Genomic DNA, 18099 nt, shown 5'->3' with positions numbered 1-18099 from the left:
GTGCAAAACTTTGGGCTAATACTTTTTTCAACGGCCATACACAGTAGTTTTCTCATGTAAATAAGACTCAATGTGATTCTGCACTGTCTCCTTGAGGACACCAAGAATGTCATTCACTTGAGATCCAGCATACTTATTCCCAGATACTTATCCAATTTCCGCAAAAACTCACCAAAATAGAACTGCACTTGTATTGGCTAACTGAATGCTTTCAATCTTCTTTTCAATCCGGCGAGCATAGTTTAATAGATTGAACATATTTTGCCCCAACCTCCAAGATTTTCTCTACCATAGCAACATTGTTCCTCATAAATTTTTTACTACAGCGTGAAGCAATAACATCAAGCAGAACCTCTATGCAGGAGGATTCCACCAAGTACCTAAAGCTAAAAGCACAAGGATATAGAGAAATTTAGTAAAAATATCAGTGATGTCAGAGAGATCATCACCCCAAAAAAGAGGTTACATACTTGATTTGAGTATCATTCTCATTGGCAATAACAATATTAATTGTTGCGGCAACAACATAAATGATTTTGTCTACTTGATAAGGGTCTGACTCACCTGCCTTCAGAGTTTGAAGCAAATTGACCAGACTTTCTATAAATCCAGCCGCAATCACAGCCTGCTCACAATTACAAACTATTCAAATAAATGACTATGATTTCATCCAACGAAAGGTCTCACTAAAAGAAAAAGAAAAGAGAAAATTTGGGGGGCATTTCTATTCCAAATACTACAACCAACTATTTCAATCTCATATTCACCAATTCAACTACCCCAAGATCTGCAAAATCTGTTAAGACCTTAGAAAGCATGAGGATAATGTACCCAAGAGCTGAATATTTTAGCTGTCCTTCTAAATATTGAAGACATACCTCTAAATTTCCACACTCTATAATCTCATAGATAATGCTGCAAATGTTGGTGACCACATCTGCGTCCTCGTTGTGGTTATCAAGCAACATCACCAGGCAATCAAGGTATGCGGGATTGAACTGGGTGGTGAAGTTAGTTATCGTTAGTCAAAAACAAAGCAATATGCATGCCTGACACAGTTACATTTTAATAAAACAAAAAAGGAAGAAAAATATTCTAGCGATCTTTGCATAATGCACGCATCCAACAATTATGGCACGTAGCAGGTTGCACCCATTCATTTTGTTTAAAATCTTGTTTGGCGGGGAGCTTTAATGAATGGGTGGGTTCTACGGAGACTATTCGAAATTAGGCATTGGAAGCTTGGGGGTGGTAGATGTAACAGGAGTGTCTCCACTGGGAGGTACTAGGATTTCTTTCCACATGAAGGGGATAGGTGGATGGGAGTAAGTTTCATGAAGCTGGAAAGGTGGGAGGAGCGGTATGGGTGTGTCGATCCTAAGCACAAGATTTGATAGTCATTTTGATCATATGTCTTGTCACAGAAAAGTCAACACTAAGACAACCACTATCGATAACTGTAGATTTACATAGGTTGCTGACTACTATTACAATAACTAAAAAAAAACTAAAAACTAAGAGTAGCTGTGTAGGAAATAAAAATGATAGCTGTGTAGCATGCTAGTAGATGGGTCATATGTATAGAGAACCCAAACTGAATCCAGTAGCTAACATACCCTCAATGCTATAAAGTCAAGAAATGAAGTGAAAATAAAAAGATCAAATTTGAAGTTGATTCAGGAACTTGCTGAATTATCATCTGAATGCATATTGTTTATGATGTTTTCACCTTTCAATCATTTTATTTTGTTTTGTTTTATTTCGGTCCTATTTTCATTGGTTAATTAATCAAAGTGTTTGGATTTAAGCACAAAAGTTTCTAAAAGCTCCTTAAGACCCATGTACCTTTTTTCCATCAACAATCTTTACAAGTATTTTAAGGAAGGGGATTATTACTGAACGAGACTCGTGCCTGAAACATCAATTGACGTACATATCAGATTCAACCATAAGTTAGATATAAAAAAGTAGGTTAAATGAGGAAACTAAAACATTTCGCACACAGGAGAAGTCCAAACAGTCGGTCATAAATATCCCAGTTATTGTGGTGTTGGATAATGCCATGTAGACCAATACAGTAAGAAAGTGCACAACATACATTTGTTAGCACCTCATCATCATCTGAACGAAGAAGCTCTAAAAGAGAACAAACTGCTAGAGTAACCTGACAAATGAATAGTAATCAGTAATGTAAAGACAAATAAGTTCTTTCTTTCATTTTTACCAAACCTGTGAGGATTTATTTCAATTTTTAGCAATATGAAATTGGCTCTCTATTTGGAGCAAGCTACAAATAGAGTCTTGAAAAGCACTTAAAATTGACACATCGAGAGATATTTACATTCAATACCTCCAATAATACAGGAGGAATATTGAGGAAAGACATGATATAGCTAGTGTTGTCTGCTCATTTCAAAAATAAATAATTTTTTTCTTTTAAAAATTTCAAATCCAATTTATTTGACGATGTTTGATAGGTCCTGAATTTAAGATGTTAAATTTGACTTATCTATTACTATTAGTGATAGTAAAAGAAGAAGTTAAGCAACGACTTAGTTCGATAGAGGAAACATTACATCAAATAGTTTAAAAGTGGTGAAAATTGCATAGAAATTGAACGATAAAGTGTCACATAAATTGAGTAAATCATTTTTTTAAGGTGATGGAAGATGGTAGTGATGGTATTTTGAATGCTTAAGGAAAAACAATATCTTGAATTAAATAATTGCAGGCGTAAGAACTTTTCAACGGTCATTCAAAAAATCAGTGACAAAGTCCTCGTGGCTTTTCTCTACATTGAAATATTGTTGTTTGCCTCCTTTAACTTTTTCAGCAAAGGAGTCAAAGCACCATGGTTAAGAACACAATCACAATTACAGGCAACAATGTCTTCCACTACCAGCACAGCCTATAGATGGAAAGAAAATACATTCAGCCGGCTAATCATTATACAACATATGGGGACGGGGGACCGGGTGGGCTCTTCCAATTATAAAACACACCTTCTCACAAAGACTTTCATCTGGAGAGTCCAGAAGATTTACAAGAACTTCCACCAGCCCATATTCAACCACATCAAATATATCGGCGAGGTGGAAAGAGAAAATGAGTACGAGAATCCAAGCAGAATCATCCTATGAATGTAAAACCATAAGGATAAAGCAAGTGCGAAGCTGGAACCGCAAGACGCTAAAGAAGGCGCAGAAATGTAATCAATAACACATCACTGTCTACTTTGAGCTGTTGCGGCAATCTGGCGTCTTTATAAACTGATCAAATCGAAGAATAACACTAAACGTTATAGCTTCGCAAAGATCAAATGTCTTATCTGTGGAAAAAAATTGGCAAAGTAAGTGATAGGCAAATTGAATAAAAAAATTAGCCCGGAGCAGGCTTAGTCATCATAGTGATAGAGACCAGTGTTCAGAATTGTTTGGTTGCTATGCCCTGCAGAATTGTATGATCGGACAAAATACCAGCAACTGCTAATTCAAGACTTTCCAGTAAACCAACCATTCAGAAAACCACATATCAGCCTATAGTTGGAAAGAAAATACAACATGTCGTAGGGGTCTAAAAACACCTGATTGGTATACAGTTTTTGAAATATTGGCTCCAACAAATGGTCAATCGCAAGAGTCGAGGAGCCACCAAAAGCACTGGTGAGAACCCAAGCAGCTTCAACCTATGAATGCAAAACCATAAGGATAAAGCAAGTGTTGGTTAAAAAGCTAATAATTAATTCTCTACCTAGAGCTGCCAAGAATCTTTGTTGCTCAGAAACTCAACAAATCGAGCAACATGAGACCTAACTTCTCCAGCATGAAGACTCCTTGTGATATCAACCAAGTTCGAGAGTCGTGATCCTGGATCATGATTAGTCATACTCATATCAACCAATTTCCGGGCTCGTGAGGTCCCCGCCAGCTGCCGATCGTTATTATCCGACTAAACATCCTTCACCCATGATGTCTTCTGTAAACCAATAATTCATTATTAAATTCAACATTGCAGACAAAGCATGTAAGCGAACAAAAGACATCAATTCGTACTAATCAAAAATTGATAAAACAAGAAAAAGAAAAAGGAAATAAAAGTCCACCGGACGCTTCGGAGTTTCTCGCTTCGTCTTTCGGATCTTTCGGATCTTAACAGCCACAGTAGCACTTCTTAATTTACCAACAGGCATCTTCGTAAAAACCCTAATTAGGGCAAATAAAAGCACGGAGCAATTAGTGTAGCTCCTTTTAAACCTTTTGGTTGTATTGTGTGACGACCCAAAGGATCATCACCGATTTTCTCCCTTTTTCCGTGCTTCGGAGGCCTTGAAAACCTCACCTTTAGTTGCCTCGATTTGCGTGCACAGTCCGGGCGCGTAGCCGGAAAAACTTATGTGTTATATTATGTGAAATTTGATAAATTATGGCTTTAAAATGGTTAAAGTTGACTTTGATCAATATTTTGGGTAAACGGACCCGGACCCGTGATTTGATGGTCCCGGAGGGTCTGTAAAAAAATATGGGACTCGGGCGTATGCCCGGAATCGATATCCGAGGTTCCGAGCCCGAGAAATAAATTTTTAAAAGAAATTATTTTTCTGAAATTTATTTGGAAATTTGAAATAAAAATGAATTAGAAAGCATTGGTATCGGGCCCGTATTTTGGTTCTGGTGCCCGGTACAAGTCTTATATGTAGTTTAAGATGTTTCTGTGAAGTTTGGTTTAAATTGGATGTCATTTGATGTGTTTCGGACTTAAAACTCTAAATTTGAAAGTTTATGAAGTTTGAAGAAAAACTAGTGATTTTGAGGCTTGATTCGTTGTTTTTGATGTTATTTTGGCGATTTGATCGCATGGTTGAGTTTGTAGGATGTTTTTGAGTTAGAGTGCATGTTTGGTTAGGAGCCCCGAGGGCTCGGGTGTGATTCGGATGTGTCTCGGGATGGTTTTAGCATTAGAAAAAGTTGCAGAAAGTAGCAGTTCTGGTGTTCTGATATTTAATTCTATGCGATCGCATAGGCAGCATCGCGATTGCATAGTGTAATCTTCCAGGTGCCCAGTTTTGTTCTATGTGATCGCATAGATTCATCCGCGATCGCGTAGCTTAGCCACAATTCATTCAATGCGATCACATCCTTCTTCCGCGATCGCAGTTCATAAAACCAAACCTGAAAGTGCGAAGTCCTTTCTTCTATGCGATCACAATGCTTGGTTCGTGATCGCAGAGACCAACCTTCCCTTCCCCTATGCGATCGCATGACTCTCTTCGCGATCGCATAGAGCAATTTTGCCCAGTTATAAATTTTAATTCCAGAACAGTGTAGTTACGAGATTTTCAAAAAAAACACGAACTCTTTCTTCTCCAAGGTCCTTAGGCGTCCATTGAAGCTCTCTTTCACCAATACTTCTTGGGTTAGTAAATTTCAACCCGTTTTCTTCATTTTCCATCAATATCTATTGAATTCCTAAGCCTAAAACATGTAATTTAGAGTAGAAATTAGGGGTTTTGGGTAGAGTTAGGTTTTTGGGAATTTTGAGTGATTCAACCTCAATTTGGGGTCGGATCTTAAAATAAATTATATATTTGAACTCGTGAGGTTATGGATAATCGGGTTTTGGTCCGAGCCTCGTGTTTGGACCATGTGGGCCCGGGGTCGAATTTTGGTATTTTTGGAAGAATGCTAGGAACTTCATATCTAAGCTATGGGATTTTGTTATCGAGTCTTTATTGATATTATTTAATTAATTATGCCTAGATATCGTTGTTTCGGAGTCGGATTATAAAGGAAAGGCGGTATTTGAGGGTTGATTGCTATTTTTTGGACCGAGGTAAGTGTTTGTTCTAACTTTGGCTTGAGGGAATAGGATTAAAGTGTTGTTTTCTATTTGCTAGTTGTTGAGTACGGTGTATAGGCATGGTGACGAGTATCTATAGACCGTGAGTCTTATTTGTGTTTATTCGGATTTTGTGATACCTCTTCCTTGTTAAATTGATAAATTTCATATAGTGTGAAGAGTTTGAGGAAGAATTATGATTTGTACATTCTTGGAGCATTGACTCGAGTATATCATAAAGCGTGAAAGTATATGAAATGATTGAACCCCTTTGGAGCGTTGGTTCAGGTGGTAAAGTGAGATAAGAGGTAAAAGTGAAAGAAATAGAAAGAATTATTGAATTGCTCCCTTGCCGGGGTGCTTGTTGCTTTGTTGACTATCTCCCTTGCCGGGATGCTGAGATTATTGATATTGTTCCCTTGCCGGGTTTTTAACTGCCTAATTGTGCTCCCTTGCCGGGAGTTAGCTGTTTATTTGTATTCCCTTGCCGGGATTTCTATCATTATTTGTCTACTCTCTTGCCCCTTGTTTGTGATTGTTGCTTGGGTGAGGAAGAGTGATAAAGCACGAAGGGTGATGTCGTGCATTGTTTGCTATTGTGAGGAAAGAGTGTAAAGCACAAAGGGTGATGTTGTGCCGCACGATGTACCATTCCGTACCGATTTTATTGATTATATGGTGAGTAAAGAGAGTAAAAGCACGAAGGGTGATGCCGTGCATATTTCATTTATGTGATTGCTTTGGTGAGGACGAGAGTAAAAGCATGAAGGGTGATGCCGTGTATTTGTTGCTTTCTGATTCTTTGTTGATATCCGAGTTATGTTGTTTCTTTCATTACTTGTTATTATTTGATTTACTTCGAGGTTATAGATTCCCTTACCCTATTTGCCTTGTGATTGTTGTTTGGGTGAGGAAGAGTGTAAAGCACGAAGGGTGATGCCGTGTATTGTTTTGGTGAGGACGAGAGTAAAAGCACGAAGGGTGATATCGTGCAAATTGTTGACTTTTGATTCTTGTTGACATTCTAGCTTTGTTACTTCTTTTTGTTATTGAGGATTTCTATTTGAAACTGTTAGCTCCCCATAGCATGCTCCCCCCTCTTAGCTGTTTAAATTTTGTATATTTCCTTTTATTGCATATATCTGCACAAGTTGTTTTTGGTAGGTCTTGTCTAGCCTCGTCACTACTTCGTCGGGGTTAGGCCAGACACTTACCAGCACATGGGGTCGGTTGTATTGATGCTACACTCTGTGCATCTTTTTGCACAGATCCAGGAGCAGCTTTTGGACCTCAGCAGTAGGATTTGATCGGGAGCTGACTTCAGTCCAGAGACACTGAGGTAGCCTTGCTGACGTCCGCAGGCCCGGAGTCTCTCTCTCTTTATTCAGTTTGTTATCTTTTGTACCGAAACAAACAATTTATAATTTTCTTTCAGACGATTGTATTTAGTAAATCTTAGAAGTTCGTGAGCATTGTGACACCAATCTTGGGTAGAGGATTATGTTAAACTTTCCGCATTTCTATTCAGTTTTTATATAAGTTAAGACTTCCGCTTGAAATTTTAATTATGTTGTCTTTATTGCATGTTGATAATTATGGAAAAGAATGTGTGTTAAATGGAAGGTAATTTAAGTTGGCTTGCCTAGATCCTATTAGTAGGCGCCATCACGACCCCGAGGGTGGAAAATCCGGATCGTGACATATTGACCGAGATATCTTGCTGTTATAAAATCCAAAAACCTATCCCCTTTGCATTTAACATATATATATATATATGGGAGGGAATGAAAAAGATGACTTGGCACTCTCTAAAGCCAAGGATCTCATTTATCTTTTTTCTCATTTTTTGCCTTTCTTCTTCTTTTAAATAATTAATAATTAATAGTAATATGGTTATTTTTTTCATTCTCTATTTAAGATGTTTTTACACAAAATAACTCCCATATAAATGCATTGTGTATAAGTTAACACCTTCCCTTATTTAATGTCTTTTACACAAAGTAACTCCCGTATAAAAACTCATTGTGTAAAAGTTATTATAATGTCATTTATTGTGTATACTAATGATGGACTGAAAATTCACCATTGATTTCAAGTTTTCGTGTCTTTTCCTCTCCATCATTAAAGTTCATGCAATTTATTTTACTATATAAGTCTGAGCAGTCTTCTTGTGACCAGCCGGATGGAATGCTTTTGTAATGAATTGAAATAGACACTGATGAAGGGCACTTGGTTTAGAGCCCGTTTGGCTTAGCTGAATTAAGCAGCTGATAAGCATTAGGTGCGGAAAAATACTTTTAAGTGCTGAAGCTGATTTAAAAAATAAAAAGTTATGTGTTTGGATAAAAATGATGAAATCAATAATAAACAGATGAAGAACTGGGTATACGAAAAGTTTTGTTTAAAAAGAATTATTTTAGGGTTAGAATAGTAAATATTTTGGTCAAACCTAAAGTGCTTATAAGCTTAAATTTGATAAGTTGGGGGAGACCAACTTACGGCTTTTGACTTATAAGCACTTAATTTATAAGCACTTTTAATTTTACCAAATGCGTAGATAAGCTAAAAAGTGCTTATAAGTCACTTTGATCCGCTTATAAGGTTAGCCAAACACCCTCTTAGTCTTCTTGATGGCAAGAATGATAGTCTTCTTGATGGCAAGAATGAAAGAGTGCAGTAAAAAATATGATAAGTTTTGTCTTCCTCTCTCTTTTTAACTTTAATAAGGAATTCGCTTAAATTTATTGATAATATCATTGATTTTTTTCCTCTTCAATTCATTATTATACTTCACTGTGCAAAGTTTTCATTTGCTTAGTTCACTTATTTCTTCTAATTCCTTCTTTGTTAGTGAATTTACCATCTTGTGTCTCCAGGCCATAATATTTTTAAAAGTGTAAGCAGGGAGCGAAGCCAAAGTACGCTGACATACTGCTTAAGAAAAGTATGTATATAAGACTTTAATCATAAGATGGATCATATGAAGTTCTCAAGTTTCTCAACTTATTTTTTGCTGTTAAAATTCCTCACGTTTTTCTTATTAATCAATTTGTTTTCCTCGCTTATTGTGAATTTCATTTTGTATTAATAATTACTTAGGTATCGCTTAGTTAAAAAGCAAGTTGTGCATATATATACTATAGGGATTATAATGCATTATATAAGGATTAGTGGTATAAAGATTTTTAGTTGTAATGCAATGATTATTAATTCAAAGAATATAATTGAGGGACTGGCAATACAAGATTGTAATATATGAATTTTAATATAGAAATTATGGAAAAAATTATTCCCAGCTTTATTATATATATATATTAAGGGTTATTTTTGTTACTTTTTCATCCTTGTATTACTAATTCTTATATTTTTATTTTACTTTTTATGCCGCGTAAAGTTATGCATAAATTTCTATATAGTTAATGCGGGTGTTAATTACATGAAAAAGAAAATTAGAAACTAAATATTATAATAAATTATACAGGAAAAATTGAACCAACTATTGTAGTAGTATTAAGGCTAGCAATTTTATACAACATTGTATTATCTTATGGCTCTGTATCTTTTGCTGCAACTTCTTGGAAACTATCTGTACATTGAGATCTTTTCTTTCTTTTTATTTTTTCCTGTATATTTTCAAATAGTCAAAGAAGATATGTTATTATCCTTTGTCCTCTATCCTTTTAAGTTAATTAATATATCGATGTATCTGCTTTACAATATTATATTTGTATGCATATTTATCATATTTATTCTCATCTAAACAAAATTTAAACGATATATTTATCAATTATTCTCATCTAAACCACATTTTAAAAAGCTATTTGTAAATTCAAATTTTTCATGACCGCGCAAGCGCGGGAAGATTTACTAGTATATATATATAAATAATTGAGAAATAGAAAAGTGAGTGGCATGTTTTTTTGGCCAAGAATTATACTTATCTTTTTTCTCCTTTTTTTTGTTTTTCCCCCTCAAATTGGTTCTTTCACCGAAGAGTTGTAATAGCCACGTTATACGAAGAGTCATAACTCTTCATTAATTAAGGGAATACATAGACAATTGATAACCGATAATATATTGAAGTTTTATTACTGTCAATCAATGTCCATAATGTAATAGCGGAGGATTAAGTTGACTTCGATTCATTCTCCTTTTAATCACAACAAAAGTTTCATATTCTTTCCATACCGGCGTTTCTCCAATGTCGGTACACTAAATATCCTTTTTAGCAGCATTTTTTCATACAAAGACATGATTAATTGCTTCGATCAAGATAATCTTCATATAGTTACATGCCAACACTTTGATCTATAACTCATATTGGTAAGTCGTTTATTTTTTCCTCTCTATCTTTTCTTTCCCTTTTTTCCTTCAAAATCTCTTACGCTTGTGTACCTCTTCCGCTTGGGATATTCTTCTGCGCATCTTTAATCACAGGAAAAACAATGAGGCAAAAGAAAAACAATTCAGACTCTCTACCTCTCTCGGATTTGAATGACTCCTCAATTCCTTTTTTGGGTTCTTTAATTCTTCTACTTTCTCTTTTCTCTTTGAGTGAGCTTTTTGTGAGTTCTTGTGATGGTTGGAGTTGCTCTAATGGTAAGCAACCCCCACTTCCAACCGAGAGGTTGTGAGTTCGAGTCTCCCCAAGAGCAAGGTGGGAAGTTCTTGGAGGGAAGTATGTCGGGGGTCTATTTGGAAACAGTCTCTCTACCCTAGGGTAGGGGTAAGGTCTGCGTACACACTACCCTACCCAGACTCCACTAAATGAGATTATACTGTGTTGTTGTTGTTGCTGTGATGGTTGGAGTCTTTAGATATTCAGTAGATTTATTCCAAGAAATGAAGGAAGCAACGAACATTTTGGTTTATCCAAATAATTTAGAGCAGATGATACCAGCCTTTGATTTGCAGGACTAAAAATTTATTGGAGGTAAGCAAATAAAATAAAGGAGGAGAGAAGTGAAAATAAAGTAAGAAGGAAAATAAATAACTTCTGAAACCGTACTTAGAAAAGCGTTAAAACATTCAAAAGGCAAAAATAAAGAAGTATGCAGTTCATGCTTGAAATGAGTCTAATATATATGTGTGTTCTATGTCCGAATTGATTTTCAACTGTTGAGATGAAATATAATTGCGTAGACTTAGTTTTTCATAATGCAAATTTTTATGTGAAATTCGTTCTCATTATATTAGTAAATAAATTTCAATATATTTGAATATATTAATTGATTTATCTAAAGATTATGTTTATTGGCTTATTGTCTAATTTATGAGATTTTCTACTTCTATATGTATAGTAACAATTTGATGAAAGGGGTTGTTTAATCATATGATCCTTGACAATTATAATAAAATTTTATAATATGGTTTACTTAATTGGCACCTTCTTTAACTGTCTTGAAGGCCAATCAAAATATGATCTTGGATGAGGGTTAATCAAGTTGTAAATCCAAATGTCAGGGCAGGAGACATGGAAAGTATGATGGCAAGACCACTTTTATCTAATTTATATCACATGATTTTAGTTACGTGATCCCCTGACATCGATGTGAATTCAAATTTTTATATTGTAATTGTGAAAGAATATTATTTATTTCTAACTTCATTCATCTATATAAAAATAATTTACTCAAATATATAAATGTGTGTCTATTTATTTCTTTGAAAAAAAAGTTCTCTAATATCTCGATTAAAACCACGCATAGCGCGGACGAATTCACTAGTTTATATATAGGATTGGCACGTGCATCTCTGAAATTATGCACTGTCCACTCCTTTACTTTTATGACGTGTTAATTTTGGCTTTTAGCTTTTTCTTGAAAATTTCATAACAGATATTTTTTTCGGTCCACAATAAGTGATTTTTTGGCTTTTTTTATAATCTAAAATAAGTGATTTTTTCAAATTTCAAGAATGAATTAATTATTTTTTCCTACATTACCCTTGGAGTAAATAGTATTGGAGTATGTGTTACAAGTGTTTATGTGAAGAGTAGTAAAGGTTAATATGGTCAATTTCATTATTAATTAATGTTAAAAGGTAAATTTCTTAATCTGTGTGAAAAACCAAAAAATCACTTATTTTGGATCGGAGGGAGTAATTAGGTAATTTTAGGAACAATTATAGACTATAACCAGTTGTGTAGCCAATTTAAATTAGTCAATTAATTATTTTGTCAATGAATGGTGTACCAAAATTTTTAGATAAACTACATAACATTTAGCTAGACAATAATTTCTTTTTAATAGAACCATAATCGTATAAATCAAATTTAAAATAACAAAAAGACAACATTAGAAATTTTACTAATAAAAGTAAACCTAAAAACCAGTTAGGAAAGAGAGTTGGGAGAACTCGTAGCTTTTGTTAAAGATATTTTTATAGAGCTTGACTCTAAATTATAAAAATTATTTAAGAAATAACTTTAGTTAAAAAAATTACTTTTAAGATTAGTTATTTATTTCTATACAAATTTTAAGTCTTAAGAGTTATTTTATTAGGAAATTTATTAGATTGAAAAAGAACTAAATAGAACATACATGGTGATCTCCGTTTAATTTTGGCAAATAAAATGGGCAAAACTTTGAAACAGTGAATAATACGTCACTTTGAACACACTGAACCATTGGACTGCGGGCTCCTGGACTGCCTCACTCAATTGTATTCAAAACATAATATATAACTATATAAAGTAATATATAATTTATATACCGAATATAATTTTTCGACGAAGGGTACCGTGCGCTTGACCACCCTTGGAATAGGGTGGCTAGGCCACTGACTATAACGTGCATAGGGTATTGCTATATATGAAAATTCCATATATGATTTAAAATATATTATTAATATGTAAGCTTTCTTTAGACATTGTGAATCAACAATTTGCATGTAAAATTCGGTAACTTGCAAGCTTCGATAACGACCTATTTCACAAACCTTACACTACTTCTTTGTACAAGTTATTAAATGTAAACTATTTACAATTCTTCTGGCAAAATATACTATTAAACGTATAGTTAAAACTTTTCACATTTCTTAAAACAAATTTTTATAATTAAAATGGGCCAATCAATATCCGGTTTAGTTCAATAAGACGTTATGAATTATGTGCAAATCTATGCAAAAGAGATGAAAAGAATTTTCTTATTAGCGAAAATTAATACAACCTCACATCCAAGTAAAAAAATATCAAGCAGTTGCAAAAATCAATTCAAGAGTTTAAAACACAATTAGGAGAGAGAGAGAACTTTTTTTTAAGAAAAATAAATCGTCTCTTTACTTATTCTAATTTTAAAATTTAGTAAATAAGATATGTAATTTGACATGAGAAATTATCAGCGATGTATAAAATCTTTTGAAGAATAATAGCTGAATTTTTTTAGCCAACTTTAATGTTTATTTTCACAAAGAAAAAAATCACTATTCAATGTAATTAGATATTAATTGAAAAATGTGAAATCGAACATTGTAATATATAAAATTAACAAAACGAGCAAGAAAAAACAAACCGCATGTCTACTGTATTGAAATTTGAACGAGAATTGATGATATCATCAAAAAATTTACAAGGAGGATTGACAAGTTCTAGCTTAGGTAATGAGGTGATCAAAATTTATCTTCCTAATAATTTCCTTAGGTAAATTATAGTCTTTTAGCTTATTTTTGTTGTGAATTAAATATACAAATAATTTTTTTCCAGATCAATTAAGCCTTAACAAGTGTAATGTGGTATTAGTAATTGTAACATAATTGTAATTGAAGAGAAAAGGAAAAACTTATTAATGTGTTCTAAAATATATTATAGACGTGTTCGTGGTTATAAATTATTTCATTAAGAATAAAATGATAATTTTAAAATTAATTATTTTTTAATATAAAAGATACTTCTTTTTGATAAATCAAATAAAAAAGTTGTTACGTAAAAAGGAACGGGAAAAGAGGCTCATGCATAGCACGAGCTTAGCTTACCTAGTAGTACTACTTTACCTATTCTTTTATTTATATATATATCATACTATATTTACACAAAAAATCATGAAATTCCAATTTGTTCCTTTTTTACCCCTAATAATGAGCTGTCCCCACTCATCTTGCCGACAAAGTCCCTCAATTTGTTTAAAATATTATATTCTAAAGTAGTTAGTTATCCAACCGAAAAAGCAAAGGGTGCGTTTGGTAGGTTGCATAAGAATAATGATGAATATGGTGTATTAGTAATATTGATATTAGTTATGTTTGCATTAGTTATGTTAGTATTAGTTATGCTGACATAATTCTTATCCATTATTTGGTATGATGTATTAAAGTATTGCACAATTTCTAAAAGAATTGTTTGTTTACAAAAATGCCCTCAAAACTAGTCCACACTCTAAATGTTTTTATATGAAAAAGTTTAAAAAATTATTTTATTTGTCTACCTATATTGTAAAATAAAATTAAATATTTATTTATAAAAAAGGAAATATGCTAATTATTTATTTATTTACTAGGGATATAATTTTATTTCTCACTATTTGGATTATTTTGAACTTGCATTAATATACTAACTAGCATATTTTAATCAAGCATAACTTTTGAAGGATAATTTTGTCTTTAACTAAGCTAATGCATGTATTAAAACTCATTGCATTGCTAATACCATTGTTTTCTATGCATTAGTTATGCATATGATAATACCAAATATAATGTATAACTAATGCATATGTTTAAAATGTCTACCAAATAATGTATTACTAATATACAAAGTCAATGCATGCATTAGCTTATCTAATGCATCCTACCAAACGACCCCGAGAAATCAAGAAAGGAACATGTCTACTTTATATATCTCAAATTACGCGAATCGCACTTGTTTGGATGGGTGTTGTATTGTATTTTATTGTTATTTTAAATATAATATTTATTTTAATTGTTACTTAAATTTTGTTGTATCGTATTTTTAAATACGCCGTTACGTAACGACTAAAAGGGTCACTTTATGGAACGACCTATTTGGTATGGGCGCATCGTTTTCTTATTTTTTTTCTCTTATCTTACCCTTTATTTTTATAGTATTAAATAATATCCATTACCCTACTATTTTCTTTATAATATTATAAGTTTATTTCTTATATTGTTAGTGCATGATATCATGAAATAATATAATCTATTCAAAATGATACAATACAATACTACTCCCTCCGTTCACTTTTGCTTGGCACGTTCTGATTTTTCACGCCCCTTAAGAAATAATAAATGACGTGCATAATTTATCATGATACTCATATTAATTGATGCATATTTTACTGAATTTGAGAAAATAATTTGAAATGAGTAATAAATATTGTGGGTATAACAGGAAAAATATTGTTTTCTCTTGTTATGCGTAAAGTAACAAGTAAAAATGAAAATCTAAGTTTTGTATACGTGAGAGAGTATATTATATGACATGTTATAATACCATATATAACAACTATCCAAACAAGTTGTGTTAATATGATCATTTATATATATATTAAAGCAAGAAAGTTACCATATATGATTGACATTATCGTTAAGCGAAGTAGTATTTAAATAATTAGAAAAAATAACAAAAGTTCCTAACATGATTGCATATGATAACATGATAAAAAAAGATAAATTTTATTTTTAATGTAAATTTGAATTTTAGAACTTTATCTATAAATTCAAAATTATCTTTTAATTCAAATTCCGTATATATATATATATATATATATATATATATATATATATATATATATATATATATATATATATATATATATATATATATATATATATATATATATATATACGGAATTTGAATTAAAAGATAATTTTGAATTTATAGATAAAGTTCTAAAATTCAAATTTACATTAAAAATAAAATTTATCTTTTTTTATCATGTTATCATATGCAATCATGTTAGGAACTTTTGTTATTTTTTCTAATTATTTAAATACTACTTCGCATCTAGCCAAAAAAAAATACTCCATATAACTATAAAACTTTTTCATATTTAAAATCTTATAAGTATTGTTCTTTGAAACATTGTAGCTAGATTTGAATAAAACAAATTCTTTTAAAATAAATGTAATATATAGGGTACACATCTATGTTTATCTAAATAACAAAAAAGAGTTTACAAAACCAAATAAAAGTTTACTTACATATATAATAAAGTAAACATACATGCTGGAGAAAACAAATCACAAAATCAGTCAATATTAAAAAAAAGTTATTTCTTTTTTCTTCTTGAAGAATTTGTTTGAAGATTCAATTTGCATAAATAGATATCAAACAAATAACAAAACTTTGCCTATACAATTGCTATCATTAATTTTAATTTAGCACATTCAAGGAATTGAAGGGTATAAGCTGAAACCCCTTCATTTAGCTGTAGTCAGGCAAATATTGCAAGGGTATAATATTTTTTCGTTGAAGAATATTAGTTTTGAATCATTAGATTATGTGCAAGTTTTTTTTTTCAAACTCAACAAGAGAGAAATTGATTTCTAATTGATAGTTTCTATAGTGACTTTTAAGTGTAACAAAGAGTATATATAAAGAAAAAATTGGTATGACGTGAAATATTTTTTTTAAAAATGTAAATAAATTAATCGAAAAAACTCTTTACTTTTTTTAATTCAAAGATAATAAAAGATAAGATATCTTTTAACAGTAGTAGAGAGTTTTAAAATTATTATAATATAAGTTATATCATGGATAAGCTCAAAAATCGAAATTTTATAGAATATTTACATAATAGCCGTCCATATTTATTGTTTACTTTTTATAGTTAATATAAATAGATGATATGTCGATAACACATGATTATACACATATTATATATGGATTATATATAAACTACACATCATTCAATTTTTTTAATTTAAGTGATCGGGTGACCACCTATTTAGGTTGATTAGATAAAGCCAAAAGAAAAATATGAAATAATTTCAACCAAAGACTAAAATATAATTAAAGTTCATATGTAGACATTTTTTTATTAAAATACATCCTTTTATAGTGAAATAAATTAATTTTTTTGTTACAAAAGAAATAATGACATAAAAAATAAGATAAAAGAAAATAAATATTGAAACAAAATGTTAGAAAGATCTAAAAAGAGAAATAAAAGATGAACAACAAATGTCTTCTTATGTTTCATCTTTGTTGAGTATAAAAAATTTTAAAGTTAATCTCATCGATTTCAAATATTTTTTTCCAACTCAAACACATAGATTATAAGATATCTTAGAATATTTTTTTAATTTACATTATGTGTCGTTTTTAACAAAATCACTATTACTAACAAACTAATATGATATTCTCATTTGAATTAGAATGCAATTTGAGTAGTTTTCATTGAGGTTAAGTCAAGTATGGTGTCAAAAAATAAACTACGTGACAATTTTAAGACAATATATGTAATGTTTTATAATAATAATAATCAACTAATTTAACATTTACTGATTCAAAGAACAAATTTTTTGTATATATAGGGTATTAAAAATTCAAATTCCGAGGCTAGAGATATCGATAAACTTAAAGTGGAGTCATACTAAAATAAATCCGGCCAAAGAATCATTTAAATTTTTAGATAGCTGATTAACAACTTGTTTGGATGGTTGTTACCCATTGTATTGTATCATATTGTTACTTTAAATACGGTGTTTGTTTTGATTGTTACTTAAATTTGATTGTATCGTATCGTTAAATCGGTCGTTACATAACGACGAAATGTGCCACTTTATGTAACGACTGATTTGGTGTGGTTGCGTCGTTACCTTGTCGTTTTCTCTCGATCTCACCCCTTATTATTATTAAATAATTTTATTTTATCATTTACCCTTTTTTATATAGTAATTTTACCTTGTATCATAATTTTTTGTTATAATATTACAAGTTTATTCTTCATATTGCTGGTGCTTGATATCATGAAACGATGGCAAACGATACAATATATCCAAACATTATTTTTATCAAACGATACAGTACAATACGATATAGTACGATACGATACATTATAAAACAATGTGTAACAACCATCCAAACAAGCTGTAAAGTAAATTTTAAATTAACGATAATATCTTCACTTGCATCATTATAAAGATAATTATTATTATAATACATATAAAGTTTTAGAAATTGAAATTTCAAAATAAAAATATTTTTTGAAAGATAAAATCATACCAAATAAGAGTTCAAATCGTAGTATAAGAGTCACGTCGTAATCAAAGAATCGTTTATATCGTGTCTACCTTTGTGTTTTGCCATAA

The 18099-nt window shown here is 31.4% G+C and overlaps 1 protein-coding gene across 1 annotated transcript; it reads right to left on the bottom strand.

The window, feature by feature from the left end:
• Positions 1-223: 223 nt before the first annotated feature.
• On the bottom strand, positions 224-4189 carry LOC107826426 (importin subunit alpha-1a-like). The gene is made up of 9 exons (XM_016653406.2): positions 4103-4189; positions 3584-3685; positions 3003-3134; positions 2816-2908; positions 2019-2164; positions 1846-1912; positions 879-998; positions 471-625; positions 224-386 (listed from the first exon to the last, which is right to left on the bottom strand). Exons 1-9 carry the CDS (start codon positions 4187-4189, stop codon positions 224-226), a joined length of 1065 nt encoding a protein of 354 aa, XP_016508892.2.
• Between the last annotated feature and the right edge of the window lie 13910 nt (positions 4190-18099).

This window comes from Nicotiana tabacum, chromosome 9 (assembly GCF_000715075.1).
Source record: "Nicotiana tabacum cultivar K326 chromosome 9, ASM71507v2, whole genome shotgun sequence".
NCBI lineage: Eukaryota > Viridiplantae > Streptophyta > Magnoliopsida > Solanales > Solanaceae > Nicotiana > Nicotiana tabacum.
This window is presented reverse-complemented; position numbering and strand designations above follow the sequence as displayed.

Coding starts and splice junctions, on each gene's coding strand:
- LOC107826426 (XM_016653406.2), bottom strand. CDS start 4,189: ATGCCTGTTGGTAAATTAAGAAGTGCTACTGTGGCTGTTAAGATCCGA. Junction 3,135..3,583: donor AAAAACTGTATACCAATCAG/GTGTTTTTAGAC, acceptor TTACATTCATAG/GATGATTCTGCTTGGATTCT. Junction 2,909..3,002: donor ATGAAAGTCTTTGTGAGAAG/GTGTGTTTTATA, acceptor TTCCATCTATAG/GCTGTGCTGGTAGTGGAAGA.